Source organism: Cibotium barometz, chromosome 3 (assembly GCF_041138505.1).
Source record: "Cibotium barometz isolate CiBa-2024 chromosome 3, ASM4113850v1, whole genome shotgun sequence".
In the NCBI taxonomy this organism is placed as follows: domain Eukaryota; kingdom Viridiplantae; phylum Streptophyta; class Polypodiopsida; order Cyatheales; family Cibotiaceae; genus Cibotium; species Cibotium barometz.
The window spans coordinates 18,382,581-18,402,405 of NC_141048.1; the positions used below are offsets into that span (position 1 = coordinate 18,382,581).

Here is a 19,825-nt window from a genome sequence, read left to right on the forward strand (position 1 = left end):
CGAGGAAGAGCAGGGAACCGTAGTTAGACCGGGGTAAGGCGCTGATCCTCCACCACTGGATCAAAGCCCACCTGGTACTGAAAGAAGAAAATCTTCCTAGGACCAAGAGGAAAGGGACTGCTAGCCAAAGCCTGAGAAGTAGCTTCTGAAGAATGAAAGTCTACCTGGAAGAAGCCTCGACCAAGTAAACGAGTATCCTGAAAGTGCACAATCAGCTCCGAAGGGAGAGCTGCTAGAAGCCATTCATGGGCCTGTGAGAACGAGAAGGGTGGGAACCATAAACTCTCGCAACAATTGTAGTCTGGACCTCAAGGTCAATGTCGTGCTGAAGAGAGGTGAGCTCGTCTTGTGAAAAATTGATGATTCTCCCGGCCAGTGGGGGTGATGAGTGATTGGCTGCGGCAGAAAAAGCCATAAAACCAATCAAGAAAAGTGGGCGGCCAACTTGAATCCAGGTAAAATAGCTGCTGGGAAAACAGGAGCAGAGGAAGGGGGGCAAAGGCGGGGAGCAGCTGGGGAAGCAAGGGCAAAGGGGCAGGCAGGGGCAGCAGAGAGGTAGGCGGGGACTGAAGAAGGCAGGGGGCGGGCAGCAAAGGGGGAGGCAGGGTAGCAAAAGGGGGGCTGGCGGGGGCAGCAAAAGGGGGCAGGCGAGGGCAGGCGAAGGCACGTGGTGGGCAGTAGAGGGGCTAGCGGGGGTAGCTGAAGGGCAAGCGGGGACTGAAAAGCTAGCGAAGGGCAGAAGTTGGGCAGGAGAAGGGGGGTGCGAAGGCAGCAGATGGGCAGGCGAAGGCAGCAGAGGCAGGCGGGAGCAGCAAAGAAACACGCGGAGGCAACAGAGGGCAGGCGGGGCAGCAGCGCAGGTTCACGTCACTTCAGCACGTCGTTGGAGTTTTTTCGATCACCTTGTTTTTCGAGCCAAAAAAACCCTAATTTTTTGAAACCGTAATTTCAACTAAGAGTGCATGGACTCTTATCATCATTACTTCGACAGGTGTTTGCAAATGGCAACCGATTCTCGGGTACGAATTTCTTACATCCTCTAAACCTACTCAACATCTGCGTTCTTGGCCGATTAAGTCTCCTTTGGACAGCCAAGACTTGTGGGCTTGCCCACGGCTGTCAAGGTTGGGAGGTGAGTCAGGCCTGCACCCCCTTCACGTTTGTTTGGTTTGTTTGCAGGTTTGAAGTCTTGTATCAGGAGCGATCTACGAGGAGATCCTATGGGGATTTGACACCAGCACCTTAGAAGAAGCCACAAAAGTATTGAGCAGATTGAGCAGCGAATTACTTGCACCTTTCATGACAGATCTTGCCCTTGCTCAGGTGGTTGCTACTCTGAAAAGTCCAAATAGGGACATCTTTAGGCCAAGATGAAGATAACTGTGTTGAGAGGATGAGTACCCTATTCATACATCTACTATGGATCCTGTCAGGATTGTAGGCCAATTGAGGAGGCTGCATTATTGATCCAAAGCATGAGTCTGTGATCTGTGACTCCTGAAGTCTATGGATTTATTCCGTTGTTTGATCAGGCATCTTCATTGGGATGGGGGAGAGTGGGAGTGGATTGATGCTGAAAATCTTATGAAGAGTTTACTCTCTTTGAGTACACAGTCAAGAATGCTAGGATCTCCTTGCTTTTGTCTAATCAGAAGATTCCTACACTCAGGATTCATCGGGAAAGCTATGGCATCACAGCACTATCCAAAAAAAAATTTGACGTAGACTTCGGTACTCTATAGGAGGAAACAGATCTCCGCTTTCTTCTCGTTATTTTTGCATGTTGAGATTCTGGTTGATTAGAGGAGAGCAATTCTTAGTGCAGAACCATCTTTCCTTAGATGCCCCATGCTACTGAGTCAGTTCAGCATTAACTTTTGAGGTGCAGAGACTCTCAGTTGATCTGGCAATCAGTGGCTGTATTATTAGCCTCTATAGCTTGGTTAGCCTACTCTAGTCTGAGCAAGGGATTTTGACCTTGCTTTCATGGCTTATAAAGGATCAGTACCTAGATGCCCTTCTAACTGGAAATCTGTATTATCTAGAGGTAAAGTGAACTCTTAATGCTGCCAGATTATTGCCAGTGTTATAGCTTGGCAGATTTGGAGGGCTAGATGCATAGAGGCTATGGATAGCACTGACACCTTTTACACTCAGTTGAATTGCATCATTTGGGCTGATATTATACACACTCTCATGGCCTCTTGGGCTCCTAACCAAGAAACCTCCAAGTCTGTGCAAGTAAAGCATAATGCCTTTGTGAGAGAGTGGGATCACGGAATCTTCTTTTCCAATTTTTAATGGAGGTTTCTTCTTTGGCCAAAAAAAGTATGAAAAGATTTTGGCAGGTATGAAATGTAAGAAACATTTCTGAAACACGTTTCATACGAGCAGTTTCAGAAACACCTTGGGACTTTGAGTTCACCAGTGCATCATGGGCTATCAGCAAAAAAAAAAAGTGTAACCCTTTAGCTGCTGCAAGAAATCCAGAACCTACTCCAAAAAAACGCCGCTTGTTGCAAGGCTCTAGTAACATGGTGATTCTTCATTTGGGTCTTCCTTTGAAAACACAAGTATATCTCTTTGCAGCAGGGCTGGTTGCCTGGCACACTACGTGGTGGCTCTTCTTTGGACAGTATGCCCGGAGTCCTCGATGCTCACAGCACAACACAGAAGACACTATGGAGCGTAACACGACACAAGAAGAGACAAGACTGCAGAAGAAACGAGAACACTTGCACTACTCAGAGAACACTGATACATGTCCTTCACTGTACAGCACACACTCAGCAAAGGTCACAGTGAAGAGGACAACACAGCTCAAGCTGATGCCAAAACACAAGTTACAAGTGGTAGGAAGGATGAGCATGAAGGATGTCCTTCAGGATGATGGTGAGGGATGCAGGATAAGGATGTCCTCCAAGATGGGATAGAAAAGGATGTCCTCCAGGATGGTCAAGGGGCCATATATGCCTAAGGCCCAGTCGGTGGCATCTCCTATCTTTGGTGGATGCCTTGAGGTGACAGCGTAGCCTTTGGTAGAATCTCCTATCTCTAGGAGATGCCGTCGGAGTGTCAATCGGTGCCTTTGGAGCCTTCACTGCTATGTCCACCTCTTTGTGTCAGTTGTGGCGGTGTGTCTCCGCTTCAGATGATCCCAATGCTTGGTGCCTCCGTTGACTCACTGTGATGGTGTGACACTGTGCGGTGGACAGTCCGTGTGGGCACCCTTGGTGGCTACACTCTCGACCACTAAATGGAACATGCATGGCTTAAGATACACTGCCTTTCAAAAAAAACACCTTCATTTGAAAATTTTGAAAAAAATACCATTGAGATTATTGTTTACCTCATCTTCCTTGAATGCGTTAAATATACTCATTTCAGACACTTTTTTCTGCTCCCATAATGCTCTTTCTTTTGAGAAGTTGTCAGTCTTTTGTTCATTCTCCTGAAATACAATCTGCAGGTTAGTTTACATGCAAAGGAAACAAATAATCATGTCACAACCTCAGCTTGCAAAAGAGCTTATCACAATAAATGCAACCCCTAAACTACTTCAAAGATTGTACGAAGAAAATAAACCATGAAATACTGTTCAAAAATTTCAAGCAGCAAGATATACTAGCTTGTTGTTCTCCATACATGCCTGTGCCAGCTTCTTTTTGCACCCATCACTGCATAAACTCTAGACCCTTCCATTAAGTATGAGTACTGGAAGCCAGAGCAAAACAAAACCTCATCCAAAATGTAGGTTGGTCTCAACCAATATGGGACACAAAGGTGCCAAGAGAGTCCTGTGGGGGTGAATTTCAAACCAAACAGGTGGAAATCTCAAACCAGTCCAGTACCTTGTGCTGCCAACAAGGTCCCATATGAGTGGGAGTTAAAAAGATGCCATAATCCCACTCTCATAAATTGGCCGTGCTTTCTCTCTGCAGCCCTCGTACAATCCCTGGATTCTGGCCCAAGTGGCCATGAGGGTGTGGATACTATCACTCCAAATCTTGCAAATGCACAGTGACTCATATACCAAATTGCCTCAATGCATCTAGCCTTCAAAATGTGCCAGGCAGAATTCACTCTCGATGTAGTAGGTCTCAAGGTGATGCGACTAGCCAGCTTCTATGTTTGGATGGCCGACCAATGGGAGGTGACCCCCATCGGCCTAGTAAAAGGTGTCACTGTAGGGATTTCATTCCACCTAGACTTTGTGGTGATCCGGCTTCCTTAAGTCAGAGGGGCCTACTCGGTCGACCATTCAAAGTACAGGTGTAATGCACGACTGGGGCTCTAACCGATTGTGGATTCCTCGAGAGCATGGCCCCCAGGAGCTAAAACTGAAGGAAGGCTTGGATCAAGGAATCCGTGGTGCCACAATAGCTCCCACATCTTCTGCAACCCCTTCTCCTCCGACATCCTGGCTCAACCCTGACAAAGGTATTATCTGCCACAGTGATGAGTCTGAACTCCTGGACTGGCTTGAGGCAACGAAAAGCCTCACATCCTACATGGTGGAAGTCAGTGCGGAGAGCCCCCAAGAAGGAGGGTCAAACAAGCCCACCCAAGTCCCAAACTTGGGAGGACCCATCTCAAATCAAGCCAAGCATCGCTGCAAGAAGAAGCAATTTCCTCTGGCCTCCACACCTCTACCCAACTCCCCATTGTCGAAGGTTCCACCACCCTCCCAACCCTCACTTCCTCGCCGCCATCAGTGCTCCTCCTGGCACCCTTCCCTTGTCCAGTCTCCTTCCCTGATAAGCAAGCCTAGTTACCCTTATGCTCCGCACCATCTATTCCACCATCATCCTATTTCATCTCGTTCATTCTCAATGTTACCTCCTCTTCTCCCCACACCACAAGGGCTACACATGAATCTCCTTCCCCTTCTGCACACGCCATCACAGACACCCTTGATCCTTGCCACACACACTTATCCATCTCTTGGCTATCTTCCCCACCATCTTACACCCTCTAGCACCATTGGCCACTTTGGTAGGCAAGTGTCACCTCCTATCTCTAACGACCATGCCTATAACCCTTGTCCCACTCTAGTCCCACAAGGCCACCACAAGCCGACAACTCCTGTAAACCCACCATGTGGGAGTCTTTTCTTTTACTCCAAGCCACCATTCAGCACCCGATCACCAGCTCTACAAGTCGGGCATGTCAATGTGTCTGGAACCGGCAACAATATCAACTCCCACAGAAACCCACCGCAAGCCCCACCCACCTTGGCAGGCAAGTTTCCCTCTTAGCCTCTTTTTTTAAAAACGAGAAACAGAAAAAAAAAAGGGGGGAAAAAAAAATCCCCAACTATTCCCCCAACCATGCTTTGGTTCATCCACCAAATCCTCCCCTCTAGTTCATCTGCCTTTGTTCATCTGCTATACCCGGTTCATCCATCAACCCCCCTCTTGGTTCATCCGCCGACTCAACCCTTGGTTCGTCTACCTACACCTCCCCCTTGGAACGTCCGTCTGCACCCTCCCCCCCCTAGTTCATCCGCTATCCCCCAGTTCATCATCCAACCCCCCTCCTGGTTCATCCGCCACTCAACCCTGGGTTCGTCCGTCTACACCCTTCTCTTGGATCGTCCACCTGCACCCTCACCATTGGTTTGTCTGCCTACATCCCCCTTTGTCTGCTACACCAAACCCCTCTTGGACTCTGGTTCGTCCGCTGCACCTGACCCCCTCTTTGACCGTCCGTCAGATCCCCCCCTTTCTCCACTCGTCCGCCCTACCCCCCTCTCACTCACTTGACGACTCGCATTAGGCTATGGTTGCATTGTCTTGCTCTACCAACAAAGAGGAAGTGTCAGACTCAACAAGCCGCTGCATCTTGTGGCGGGGATTGCAGCACCCACTATCCTCCATGGGCTACCCTTTAATATTGGGACCACGGCTGCTATCTTTGCCAGACTCGGGCTGCCCTTGCCTACTACGTGTGCCATCCAGGCAGGGCCACTCATCACCCTTCCTCACCACACTCTTTGCAGGTACACAAGAACTCTACTCGAATTTTGGTTGCAGTCGGCGCTCATCTAACCCTATCTTGACAGCTTGGTCTCCATGGATATCCAGGAGATTCCCACTCATGAGCCCTCACCGCCGGCACTACTCTATGCAATGATTCGAGCCATGAATTGCAATGGCTTGGGTGTGCCCTGCTCTTTTCAACACACCATCTCCTGCCTCCCCGTCGGCACCTACCAATCCTCAATATAATCCTGCTTATCCAATTGGCCCATGGTGCACAACATGTTGTACAGCCACTACTTGAAGCCCATGTTGGCTAGCCGACATCCCCTTCCCTCTCTTTCTCTTGGTCTTAGGCTGAAGAGAAACCTTCGCTTGCTCGATTTTAGCAAATCGTGGTAGCTCCGCAGCTAGTGTGTCAGGAGCCCGGCACAGTAACTGGTGTGCCTCCTGCCTCTTCACCTGGACTTTCAGGGCAGACACCGTTTAGGTGGTGGGGCCAACTATGTAGCGGAGAAGATCACCCGTATCATGGTGATGTTTTTGGTGCTTTTCTGGCTCAATGGCAGGTAGATCAAGAGCGCCTATGGATGGGTTACTTTGCACAATCACAAGGTTAGCAATGCACTGCTATGCATGGATGGCCTCTATGATCCAAGCCCGATTAAAGAGAAGCTCGAGAAAACAGAGGAAGAGTCTTCTTCTACTAGAGTGCCCAACGCAACAAGGGTGTTGGCTGAGGAGAAGACAAGGGAGAAGTCCCTGGGCAACCTTTGTCCTAACGAGTCCAGTCGGAATGGCCCTAATTTTCTGAATAGACTGTTTGTTGGTAATGGCTCACGCAGAGGATATGGGCAGGTGCAGCCTGTCATCTATGGTCAAGGGCATGTGCCTGTTGGAATGGCCATGGTGCTAATGATGCTTCTAGATGGAAGAATTGGCTATGTCTTGCAACAACTAGGTGGAGATAGATTGCCAGCTCCTTATAGAGGTGGTAGAAGTGGTAGTCATGGGCAAAAATCCCAATGGCAGAGTGATGGCAGTGGTGGTGGCCGCTCTCACTGTTATCACCCTTACTAGGAAACAAGCTTTTGGTGTTTTAAGTGCCAACTACTTGGATTTGAAGCGCAGCGCCTGTGAGAAAGCTTTCTAGAAGCAAGAGCCAATTATCTTGAAATTTTTGTTCGTTTTATAATGGCTAAAAAAGCAATTGGTGAAGGACAGCCATTGATTTGATACAATGCTTCTGTAGACAAGTACCATGGGTTGGTAAAGGACGGCCATTGATTTGATACAATGCTTCTGTAGACAAGCACATGGTGCCCTGCTACAAGATGCACATATATGCAAAGTATGCACCACTGGTGACATGGAGGACGAGGAGCACTATTTGTTCAAGTGCAAAGTATGCACCACTGATGGCACGGAGGACAAGGAGCACTATTTGTTCAGGTGCCTACCCTACTATGAGATCTGCGGGAGATTTCATTCTCTTCCTTGATGGATTTGGTTCCCCTCTCATGGGTCATGCATGCAGTATGAGGACCAAAGATTGTTTAGGCATAAATTTATTGGAGCTTCGTTGCCACACAGAGGTATTGCTGAGGTGTCACTCAGAGAGGCAAAGCTAGCAAGGCACCTTCCAAACCTTCATCACAAATTTTATTGGGTCACAACCATTGACTATAGTGGCCTGAGACACGATCAGCAACATGACCAGCCTAGTCCATGATGGCCTACACACACGCGCAATCATCTCGCTCCACGTACACAAAATGTCAATAGTGAGTGTGCATGATCCCTTCTGAGAAACAGACACCCAGACCTCATAGGCGTTGCCCCTCCAACTGGTAGCTACAGATCCAGGATATCCTGCAACAATATGGCGAGCTCTCATCACATAGGGGAGATGCTATGGCTGCATTGTGCTTTATTCTGGAGGATAGTAGTATTGTATGACCACATATCATCGCCATGTAGCATTTCTTTTTTTTTCCCTGACTAGCCTTAACTCGTAGTTACCATTTTTTACCACCCGTAGACGCATTTCATCCGCCCATAGGCGATGCCGCCGAGGAAGCACCTACTGGGGTTTTGAACCCAGGACCTCCTGCTCCTAGGTAAACGCCTTCACCACTTGGGCTATCACCTCATTGGCCATCATGTAGCATTTCATGGATACTTTAGCTTTTCTTTTACATGGTTGAATATTCATCATCAATACATTGTACTACCCTTTTGGTCTCATAGACCCTCTCGGTTTTTTGAAGACATTAACATGTCTTTCTTTCGTTCTTTCTATCTATTTATCTATCTATCTTACACGCATGGTTAAGATGTGATTGACTTAAGTGAGAGGGGAGATGAAAAGAAAGAGAGAGATTGCATCCAAGTGGGTCCCAATCCACGCACTTGAGGGCCCCCACCAAGCGGTGTATTCTCGCGTTATTACTAGATTATAACTGAGTACAAAGAAATATTGCCACAATGACAACTTGGAGAGTCTAGATCTATGTCGAATTGTGTTGGTTGACTCCTACGCTGACTATCGGTAATTGTGCACACAGGCTGCTTGTCTATGCTGGGGGGATGCCTGCTTAAGCTTAAAAGACCTTAACTCTAATTTCTCTCAGATCTGGGCAGCTTTTGGCTCTTGATCCTTGTTGTTGAAGCGTGAATGTTAAAGCTCTCTTCTACACCCCCCAACTCCCCCCCCCCCCCCCCCCCCCCAACCAACCAAGAAAAAATACTTCATTAGTTTAAAGAAAATGTCCATGTAATGCACATTACAACCCTCCGTAGATGAAACAAAGTACATTTGATCCTCCATAACCAAAAAACACTGCCGGGGGGAGGGGAGCTCTCTATTTGGCTGGCCGCTCTTGGAAGGAGGCTACAATGAGGAACAGGGAGGAAAAAAGCCACACTGGGGTCTCCCCGAGTGCAGAAGGGGTGTGCACAAGAAGGTTACATGGCGCCATTGCATCCTGATCTAAGATGTTTGTGAGGTGTTCCTGTCGCCCACAAAGGTTGTGGATAGTTTTCTAGGACTAGCCCTTCTCATTGGCCGCCTATGAGCTGTCCCAATCAATGAGCACATTCAAGGTACCACCTCTTCACCCTTTCAATTTTTTATCCTTTGACATTCATCTGCTCATAGTCCCTCAACCAGTATCACCCCTAGAGGTGAAAATCAAAATATATGAGCAAGCCATAACAAACTTTGACGCCCTTCTACTAGCTGCTGTGAGAAATCAGTTCACAACGTATAAAGCATAGAGCATGCGCATGATGGGATCACTCCAAAGACCTGTCTCCACTGGTTCACTAGAAACTCTCCATGAATAGAAAGCCAAAAGAAGAGTAAAAAATTTATGTTTGTTAGGATTTCCAAAATCTCCTTTTAAAACACCTATATTCTGCGTCACCTAGAATCTCTCCCAATGAGGCATTCTAGAGGGTCCAAATCTAAAACCTCCTGGCATTTCGGACTGTATATTGAAAGAAAGGCATGCAGGTGAAAAAATTACCTGTTGACATAGCATTCTTCTTATAACCAAAGTCTTCGAATTTAGATCATTTATTCTCTGGAAGTGGGTCAATCAGCCAACACTTCCAACTAGGCAAGAATCTTGGCCTCCTCAATTTGTGCATCATGGATAAAATCGTCGACCTAGCACCTAAACATCCTGCCTCCAAACTGAACTAAAGAAAACCAAAGTGTCTCTTCTTTCCTCCCCAACGATACTGATCACCTGAAGAGGAACCCCTGTACAAAAAAAGACCCCTAACCATCCAACTGATTCAATGGGTCTAATATATCCTAGGTATCACTCCCATGGAATAGTTGTGTCAATATGTACAGTCCTGCCCTAGACCACCGGAAAATTTTTGAAATACTTCCATGATCCACCTCAAGATGTACCACTCTGTCACATGCACTCTGCAATGTAGTGCATGGTGACAAGATGGCTCATCATCATCAATGCAACATTGTACAGTATTAGTACCCTATAGGATGATATTTGTCGTACGTCGTGACCCCATTGTAATCCTCAGTCCCAGGATAAGTCAAGCACGAGCTACGTAGGTCATTCCTCAGCCATAGCGAGTGAGTCAGTCAATCAAGTCCCCTACCCCACTTGAAGAGATTCATTCATGCATGTAGAGTCAGTACAAGCCTTAGGGTTTGCATCAGCTCATGGTTGCATTTTGCATATCATCCATCCCATAGTCACATAAGACCACATAGACCATGGAAGAAGCATCAGAATATTATTCAGTATTATTCCAGTATTTTTCCCATATTTTATAGCATTTAACTGGCAGTTTTACCATATTTATTCAATTAGACAAGACATGATGCAGTCGGCCAGCTCTGTAGCTAGCCAACCAGCATCAAAAGTGCATATAAATAGTTCAGCATTGCATCATTCCATTATTCATATCATAATTCAGCAATCAAGCCTTTGACGATTGGAGCCTTTAGCACAAGGAGCATAAGCAATTGAAGCATTCAGCACCTCAGCCATCAGCGTTTCATCCATCAGCACCTAGGAGCATCAACGCATGAGCATTCAGCCTTCATCAACCTAAACGCATCAGCATACAGCATTCAGCCTTCAGATTACCTTGCGTTTTCTGCATAGGAGCAGTTTTCAGCATACATATGGCTTATCGTCAGTCCAAAGTCAGTCTCTTCAAAGTAATAAAGCAAATACTATTCCGGTAACCGGATAGAGTGCCCTTCAGTGGGTAATTCGGGACCCCACACGGTGTACAGTTTCACTCTATCTCTCTCTCAAATCTCTTAAAGTTTGCAGTCATAAAAGTAGATTGCTAAACTCGCAAAACTCAGGATACAGAAGGCGGTGTGAGACTTATGTGACAGGATCCTTAATTACAAATACTTCCGGTGCATGTTACATTGGTATCAGATTCAACTTGTCCACACACACCGCATCCTAGCGTGAGAGCATCCTTGGATGGTCAGATTGTGTTTTGGCACGACCACCGACTTCAGCATCATGTCTATAGAGGAGAGTACACATCAGCCGGAAGACATCTCCCCCGAAGGGGACCTTGCTCTTCCGAACACCACAGACACCATAGCTCTCCTCAAAGCTCAGAACCATTTATGGAGCGTCTCCAACTCTTGGAGGCAACAGCAGCACGACCTCCTCCTCCTCCAGCAACCCCCGACTACATCTCCCTCCTCTTCCAGATGGAACAACAAAGAAGAGAAGACGAGGTTCGACGGAGACAAGCAAAAGCTGAAGCTGAAGCAAGAAAGCAACAAGAAAAAGCAGATAGACGGGACTATGAGGAAGCCCAACGCAGGATCGAAGAAGACCGGGTCAGGCTGAACTCGCCACTCGGGAGCACCAACGAGAGCTCGATCGAGAACGTATGTTACTAGAGAACCAAAGGAAAAAGGAGGCCATGCATCTTCGATATCAACACCTCTCTTCAATTTCCCCAGCCTTAGGTGCCCCCCAGCCAGCAGCCCGCCACATCGACTACCGTCATTCAAACTCAACCAAATTTCAGTAAGTATGATGGTAAGTGTGATTATTTAGCAGTTAATCAGTTCATTCATCAATTTACTGCTCATTTTCCATTAGCTAGGATTACAGATCCTCAGGATAGAGTCCACGTAGCGACTTCCCACCTTACAAGTGAGGCAGTCACTTGGTGGCAGCATTGGTCTGGTTTTCATACAGACCAGACCACATGTGTCACAACTTTTAGCTGGGATACATTTGTTCATGACCTAAAGACCAGATTTCTCCCTCCTCAGTATATGACCAGCCTGGCAGATGAGGTCTATGGACTCAAACAGAACGGGTCACCAGTACTTCAGTTTTCCGGAAAGGTTATAACTTTAGCACAACAGTTAGGGTTATCTGAGCAGGCCAAGATGAATTAATTCATTCGTGGATTAGATCTAGTAACTTTGAACCCAATACCTATGACCGGGCTTTGACTCTGGATCAAAATGAAGAAATGAAGATGAACAGAGGCAAGCCTAAGCAATCGTCACAGTCTAGTACCAAACCCCAGCAGCAGCAGCAATCTGTTGCGCAGCCAGGGAAAGGTAATGCATCTTCTAAACATGCTAAGAAGGATGACAGTAATAGCTCTAGTTCAGGGGGTAAGACGGATAAGGAATCCAAGCCTAAGGAAACCCCTGAGGAAAACGCTAAAGCAGGCATTACTACAGGTTATCTTCTTCCATAGGAGCAACGGAAATACCAATCAGAAAACATATGTTTTTTCTATCATACCATCGGCCCTGGTAAGAAGGAGTGCCACAAATGGCAAGCGGAGCAAGCCTCCAAAGCACCTAATGCCACAGTTGCCATAGCATCTCCTGCAAATCCAACCCCGCCTACTACCACAAATGCAATTCAGCTTTTACCTTCTATGCACCCTATGCCATCCGTGGTATTTGATTCTAATAAGCAGGAGGGTGAGAGTGATAGTGCACAGAGAAGCCTCATCCGAAGTTATGGCTCTGCCAAGGGCCAAGAGTTTGTAGTCCTATTTGACATGGGCAGTTCTTTTTTTTTTTTTCAGAAAGAGACTTCTATTAAGTATGAGAAAAACATATAACAATCTCAGCTATAAGCCGGAAGAGAATAGAATCACCCCAATATGTAAGGTGATTTCAACCCCACTGAGGAACATCATGATGCCATGTAAGACCCGTGGTACTAGAGGAAAAGAAGATGCCATGGTCCCATTCTCGCATAAATTCACACGCTTCGCCTGCGTAGAACGAGAGGGCCCCTGAATGCGAGCCCAAGTAGCCATAAGAGTGTGGATGATATCACCCCATATAGTACTAATGCACTGAGACCCAAAAATCTGGACACCCTCAATAGCCTCCGTGCATCTAGCTCTCCAGATCTGCCATGCTGTAATACTGGCAATAATCTCCCAATTGGTGTCAATCCTCTGTCTAGGGGGTGTATAATCAGAGTGAGGAACATCCTGCAATAAACCATGCTGGGCAATACCTCTACGAATGAAAAAAACAGAATCTGCCCTCATAAAAAAGTTGCGGACCGGACTGGGAGAGCCAAGCAACTGCCCCCCAAGTCACATGCATGGCTCAGCCACTCAATTTGCCCATAAGTTGGGCTACAGGACCCCAAATCTGCTGTGCAATGCTGCACCCCATAGACAATGTTGTACGAACTCAGAATCTGCCGCACATCTAGGACAGGAAGGTGCTACACCGAAAACTGATCTCCACTGATTGGTGGGGAGACCACCATGTAAGGATAACCAAAAGAAATGAGAGATCTGGCTCCTTCTGTATGAGTGGCAAAGTCTATGCCAATATCTGCGTTGTATCACTGGAGAAATATCATAGCTCTCCCAATGAGGCTTGAGAGTAGGGATCCTATGCATTTGTCGAGTGAGGAGAAGCTTGGCATTCCGAACAGTGAAACTGAAAAAAGGAAGGCTTTTCAAAGGATCGAAGGCATCAATCCACTCCCACTCTCCTGGATCCCACTGAACGTATCTGATAGGACTGCCACCATATAGCCACAAACACCAATAGCCATGAGTCACTATCTGAGGAGAAGGGTCAATGAACCAGTGCTTCCCCGAGCGACCAACAATCCTCACTGGACTAAGCCTAGTATTTGGTATAATCTCCTCCATACTACATCTCCTCAATCTCCCACCAGGCATGATAGAATAAATGAGGAAATCTATATCCTCCTGGCCTGGCAGAGCATTGACGTGCAGAGGTATGCCTATCCTCGAAAAAACTCCCAGCCAACTCGGATGATAGTCTCCGTGAAAGGTCTCATGCGGAATAGCTGCATCAATCTGATCAATACGAATGCGAGAGCCCCTAAGATGCTGAGTGGATGTAACTCTCCGATCCTCCGGAAGACTCTTAAAGGTCTTCCAAGCAAGAACTGTGTATGCGCATCTCTCCCATCCTGACCATTGCATATAACGAGATGCACCAAGTGGCCGACCAGCCTCATCTCTAATGAACTCGTTCCACATAATAGGTTGTCAGTCAACCTCGTCCAAATACCTAGGAAGCCTTTGTCGCAAAAAATATCTCATGCTTCTCCATGCTCTACAATGGCTGCAATAAGAGGGGAGGATGGTGCCCTAATATCAACCTCTGTGAACAAAAAACGTGTGTTGGGCATCCAGTCTCTCCCGACCCTGGGTGTACATCTGGAAATCTGAGACAAGAAAAAATCCTTCCAAGGCTCAGTGCCTGGTAGGAAACCTCTGACCACAAGTTTGCAAAGCAACGCCCTGCACTGAACATCCAGATCGATAATATTCAAGCCCCCCTCTCTTTTGGGCTGAATAACTGTGAGCCAAGCTACCCTGGCACGAGTGCCTGAGGTGCCATCCAAGCCCGACATGGGCAGTTCTGAGGATGCCATCTCTCCCCAGTTGGCTAACAAGATGAGCTGCACATTAGCGCCATAACATTTGGATGTGGACGGGTTCACACCTGGTCTCGGCACCCACATATCTCAAAAGGCACAGCAGTTTGCCTTTGAAGTTCAAAAAGCCTCGTTCCAATGAGATTTCATTGTCTCGCCTCTTCTGGGGTGTGACATGATCTTAGGAATCCAGTGGTTTTGTCAATATGAGCCTATTCCAGATTGGAGAAAGGACCCTTTTACTATCTGTAAAAGTTTTCTTGAGCCCATCATGATTCGTGGGGATAGAAGCATTCTTGGCATTCCATTGATTTCGCACCTCCAGGCCCGACGAGCTATCTGCAAAAGGGAGCGAAAGGGGCACTACTTTATGTTCGTGCTCAGACAGCCTATACCTCATCGGTAGCACCTATCTCATCTAAAGTCCCACAGTTAGCAGACCTCCTGTCTAGACATCAGGACATTATGCTTAGGGACGATCTTCCGCCCAGTCCCCTCCATCACGTCTTGAGGATCATCATATCGATCTAGTCCCTGGATCAGAACCTCCTAGCAGGTTCCCCTATCGTCTTTCCAAGACTTTAGAGGGCGAGCTAGAAAGACAGTTATCTGAGCTCCTCCGAGCCGGATTCGTTCGGCCTTCTTCATCACCATTTGCTGCACCCATCCTATTTGTCCAAAAAAAGGACAAGTCTGCATACCTTGTGTAGACTACAGGGCATTGAATAAACTCACCATTAAGAATAAGTTTCCTATGCCAAGGATTGAGTACATTTTGGAGCGTTTAGACAGTGCAAAATTTTTCACTAAGATCGACCTCAAGAGTGGTTACCATCAGGTCCGCATTTGTGAAGCTGACATTCCAAAAACAGCTTTCTGGACAGAGCGTGGTCAGTACGAGTTCGTAGTCATGCCTTTTGGGCTTACCAATGCACCCGCAACCTTCAATAAAATGATGTCCATGATTTTCGCAGTCCTCGTTTGGTAAGTGTGTCTTCATCTTTCTTGATGACATACTTGTATTCTCAGCTACTGCAGAGAAGCAAGAGAAAGATGTGGAGAAAGTCTTGCGACTTTTGCGAGATAATGGGCTCTACATAAACGCCAAAAATTCTATCTTCGGCGTTAAAGAGGTTCAATACTTGGGCTATATCATCGGTTCTGATGGATTCCATTGGACCCCTCAAAGGTTCAAGAAATCTTGGATCGGGACATCCCTGAGACTGCCGGCCCAAGAGATCCGTTCTTTCATAGGTCTTTGTCAAGCCTACAACACCCATGTTCACCAGTTTTCCAACCTTGCAACACCTCTCACAGACTTGCTCAAGGGGGTGAAGACTCGTAGACAAAAAGTCTCAGTCATAGGCAAGGCGCTTGATACATACCGTGCACTCCAAAAAGTTGCCTCAGAAGCGTCTGTTTTGACATTAGCATCTTGGAATGAACCTTTTGAGGTCATTACCAATGCCAACAATGTAGCCATAGGTGCAGTTCTCCAACAGGACAATAGATCCGTGGCCTACTACAGTCGAAAGTTGGATGTCGCCGAAAATAATTATTTGGTTTATGACAAAGAGCTTTTGGTTGTGATCACAACACTCAAACATTGGAAGCCTTTCCTTTATGGACAGGTTTTCACACTCAAAACAGACCACCAAGCACTAACGTAGCTTCAAACCATGCCAAGTGCCCAATGGAGTGATCGGCAAGCCAGATGGAGTGAACTCTTCCAACAATTTGGAGAAATGATCGAGTACATCCCTGGTAAGCATAACCCAGTTTACAGATGCTGTTAGTCAAAAGGCCAGCATCCAGGCAGTGCAGGAGTCTACCATTCTTGAAATCACGGGGAAGAACCTGGATAGCGTAGAAGATCAGTATGTCGATTCCGCAAAGTTTGGTACTCAACCCAGTTTGGCCCTCACTTCTGAAACTGGCCATTACTCAGTTCACAAATAGGCAAATAAGTCTAGACGAGATATCCACTTCAAGGAAGGGGATAGGGTCTCTCTGCACATCATGAAACAAAGATTGAAACAAGTGGGTAAACGTTGTTCTAAGCTGTCTTTCCGTAGTTTTGGACCTTTTCCAATAGTTAAAAACATTAGTGATGTCTCCATGAAGTTAAAGTTGCCTATTAATTGGACAATGCATAATGTTTTCCATGTTTCTTGGCTAAAACCATATGTTGGACCAGAAGTCTTTGATGTTTCAGATGAACAGCAGCCGGACGTAGTAGACGAAGCAGAAGTCATTGAGCCTGAGTAGATCCTTCTTCATCGTTCGAAGCATGGTTCCAATTGACAAATACGTCAGTTCTATACGGAGTTCCGAGATCGAGATAGCCACACAGCTGTTTGGCTAGAAGAGGAGTTCTTTCAAGAGTACCTCCAGTTGTTGGCGGACTACTTGGAAGCCATGAACATGTCACCAAGCTAAGCAGGAAGGAATGTCACATGCACTCTGTACTGTAGTGCATGGTGACAAGATGGCTCATCATCATCACTGCAACATTGTACAGTATTAGTACACTTTAGGATGATATTTGTCAGACGCCGTAACCCCATTGTAATCCTCAGTCTAGGATAAGTCATGCACGAGCTACGTAGGTCATTCCTTAGCCATACGGAGTCACTCAATCAGTCAAGTCCCTTAACCCACTTGAAGAGATTCATTCATGCATGTAGAGTCAGTAGAAACCTTAGGGTTTGCATCAGCTCATGGTTGCATTTTGCATATCATCCATCCCATAGGCACATAAGACCACATAGACCATGGCAGAAGCATCAGAATATTAATCAATATTATTCCAGTATTTTCTCATATTTTATAGCATTTAACTAGCATTTTTACCATATTTATTCATTTAGACAAGACATGATGTAGTCGGCCAGCTTTGTCGCCAGCCGAACAGCATCAAAAGTGCATATAAATAGTTCAGCATTACATCATTCCATCATTCATATCATAATTCAGCAATCAAGCCTTCAACGATCAGCACAAGGAGCATAAGCGATTGAAGCATTCAGCACCTCAGCCATCAGCGTTTCATCCATCAGCACCTAGGAGCATCAACGCATGAGCATTTTGCCTTCATCAACCTAAATGTATCAGCATACAGCATTCAGCCTTCAGATTACCTTGCGTTTTCTGCATGGGAGCAGTTTTCAGCATACATATCTTCATCGTTTTGCTACAGCACTTTGGTGAAGGTAAGACACAGCATTCATTCACAGCCTAGAAACAGTCCCAATCAGCCCCTACCTTAGCCTCAGATTTGCAGCCTTCCCTCATTCCATTGGGAAGAGTGCATAGGCTCAAGATTGGTCATCATTGGTGCTTCTACAGCCATGTACAATTTAACCCGACTCTTGGTCCCCCGAGATCTTGTGTTTTGCATATCGTCAGTCCAAAGTCAGTCTCTTCAAAGTAATAAAGCAAATACTATTCCGGTAAGGGGATAGGGGGCCCTTCAGTGGGTAATTCGGGACCCCATACGGTGTACAGTTTCTATCTCTCTCTCTCTTTCAAATCTCTTAAAGTTTGAGGTTATAAAAGTGGATTGCTAAACTCACGAAACTCAAGATACAAAAGGCGGTGTGAGACTTATGTGACAGGATCCTTAATTACGAATACTTCCGCTGTATGTTACATGCTCTCTCACCTAGACCAATGCATATATTCTAAAGCTCTAAGACATGTGCCAGCATCTTCTCTTGTTGCCTCGTTCCACATAATGGGCTATCTATCAATCTTAGCTCTTGTGCTTTTGCCTCAAGGAGCCTCTCAAACTATGCCACACTATAATGATGGCAGACATAAGACATGAAGAAGGAAAACTAATATCAGGTGAAATGAAAATTATCTACTACCATGCCTCCTTTCTCCGCTACAACGCGAAACTTGAAAGAAAAAATTCCTTCCATCACTCAATCCTCCTAAAAAGCCTCGGAATACAATGTCTGGATAAATAATGTTTAGGCCCCCCTCATCAGTCGAAAGAATCCACATCTCCCAAGCAACTCTAGCTCTAGTATCTGCAGTGCATCAAGACCAGACGAAAGGAAAGTCCTGACCAATCTCCTAATCTGTACTCGGCATCATTGGAATAACACCAACAAGACAACAAACCAGACAGCGGCCAGTAACATCTGGTTCACTACTACCACCCTGGATGCTAAATCCAACCTCAAAGAGCTGAGAAAAATATGCTTCTTATAGATGCTTTCTAGAACTGGTGAAAACTGCTGAGAGAAGGAAATATCAGTACCCACCTAACAACCCAAGTTCTAACCCCTCTGGACCCTATCTGAACCCCAACCTGGGAAAGGTTTGTTACTGACCAAAATATCAAAAGAATTATACCAAGCAATAAGGGCCCTCGCTCCATGGCAAAAGCATCCAAGGCCAACCAGAAGGAAGTGAGAGTTTGTATGGAGGCATCCAAGAAAACTGTTGTATGATCCACAATCTCACTGTCCTTATCGATCAAGAGGCTCAAACCTGAAATTCCTGCCTATTAGCTCAAAAATATACTCGTAGTCTCAACAACAACCAGATACAGTAAATGTGCAAGGGGGCATCCCTAGCAGACTGATCCAGAAATCTAACATCTGAGCTAAGCGATATAGGGAAGAGACAACCTTGATCCATGAATCTGAGAAGCCAAAATGAGATGATCGCAAACTCCATTGAGGCTGTGAAACTTTATGAATGAAGCAAACTTTGCCTTCTTTTCTCAAAAAACTTAAAATTTTCAAGAATAAGCACACTTCCATGCACACCATTTAGCAATTCTTTTATCAACGACAATAAGCACACAGGCGTTCAGACAATATAAGGCAAATAGTGGTCACAGCAAATGGTTTTTCAATCCAAAAAAGGAGACCTACAAACATGCATTTTGAATGTCATTTTAAACGTAACTTTTCTAGTCTTCTATTTTCCTTAATTAGCTTGAATTGTACAAGCATGCACCTTGACGAGCTTTTCTAGCCTTCCATTTTCCTTCTTTAGCTTAAGAACCTCTTGCTCTAAGGCTTTGACATCCATTTCCACCACCATGATTACATTAGGTTCTTTTGCTCCTTTTTCCATCATGTCAAATTCTTGCCTGTTTTTCAATTCATTGCCATCAACTCTATTTAATGTAAGGGCTAGATTTGATCTGGCACTTTCTTCGGATTCAGATGAAGCTGAAGATGTTGTGGCTTTCCTAGCAATTGGAACGTCATCTTTTCCTTTTCCATAAGGATGATCACTTGACAAGTTTGAGCCATCTTTGATATCAAGAGAAGCAAGACTCGTCAATGCTTCATCACATTGTCGTTGAGGAGCCAATCCCTAGAAATGACAGTTGCATGCAACAAATTTAAGAAGTCTCAACATTTTAATGATCCTAATGTACAA

The 19,825-nt window shown here is 45.9% G+C and overlaps 1 protein-coding gene across 1 annotated transcript in view; it reads right to left on the minus strand.

Moving 5' to 3' along the window:
* The window catches only part of LOC147639792 (uncharacterized), a 115,513-nt gene that overhangs the window by 50,256 nt on the left and 45,432 nt on the right, over positions 1-19,825 (minus strand). The window contains exons 5-6 of the mRNA XM_086774061.1: positions 19,394-19,759; positions 3,350-3,451 (exon numbers count right to left, since the gene is read on the minus strand). Coding sequence (XP_086630187.1) covers positions 3,350-3,451; positions 19,394-19,759 — 468 coding nt within the window. The remainder of the gene's footprint in view (positions 1-3,349; positions 3,452-19,393; positions 19,760-19,825) is intronic.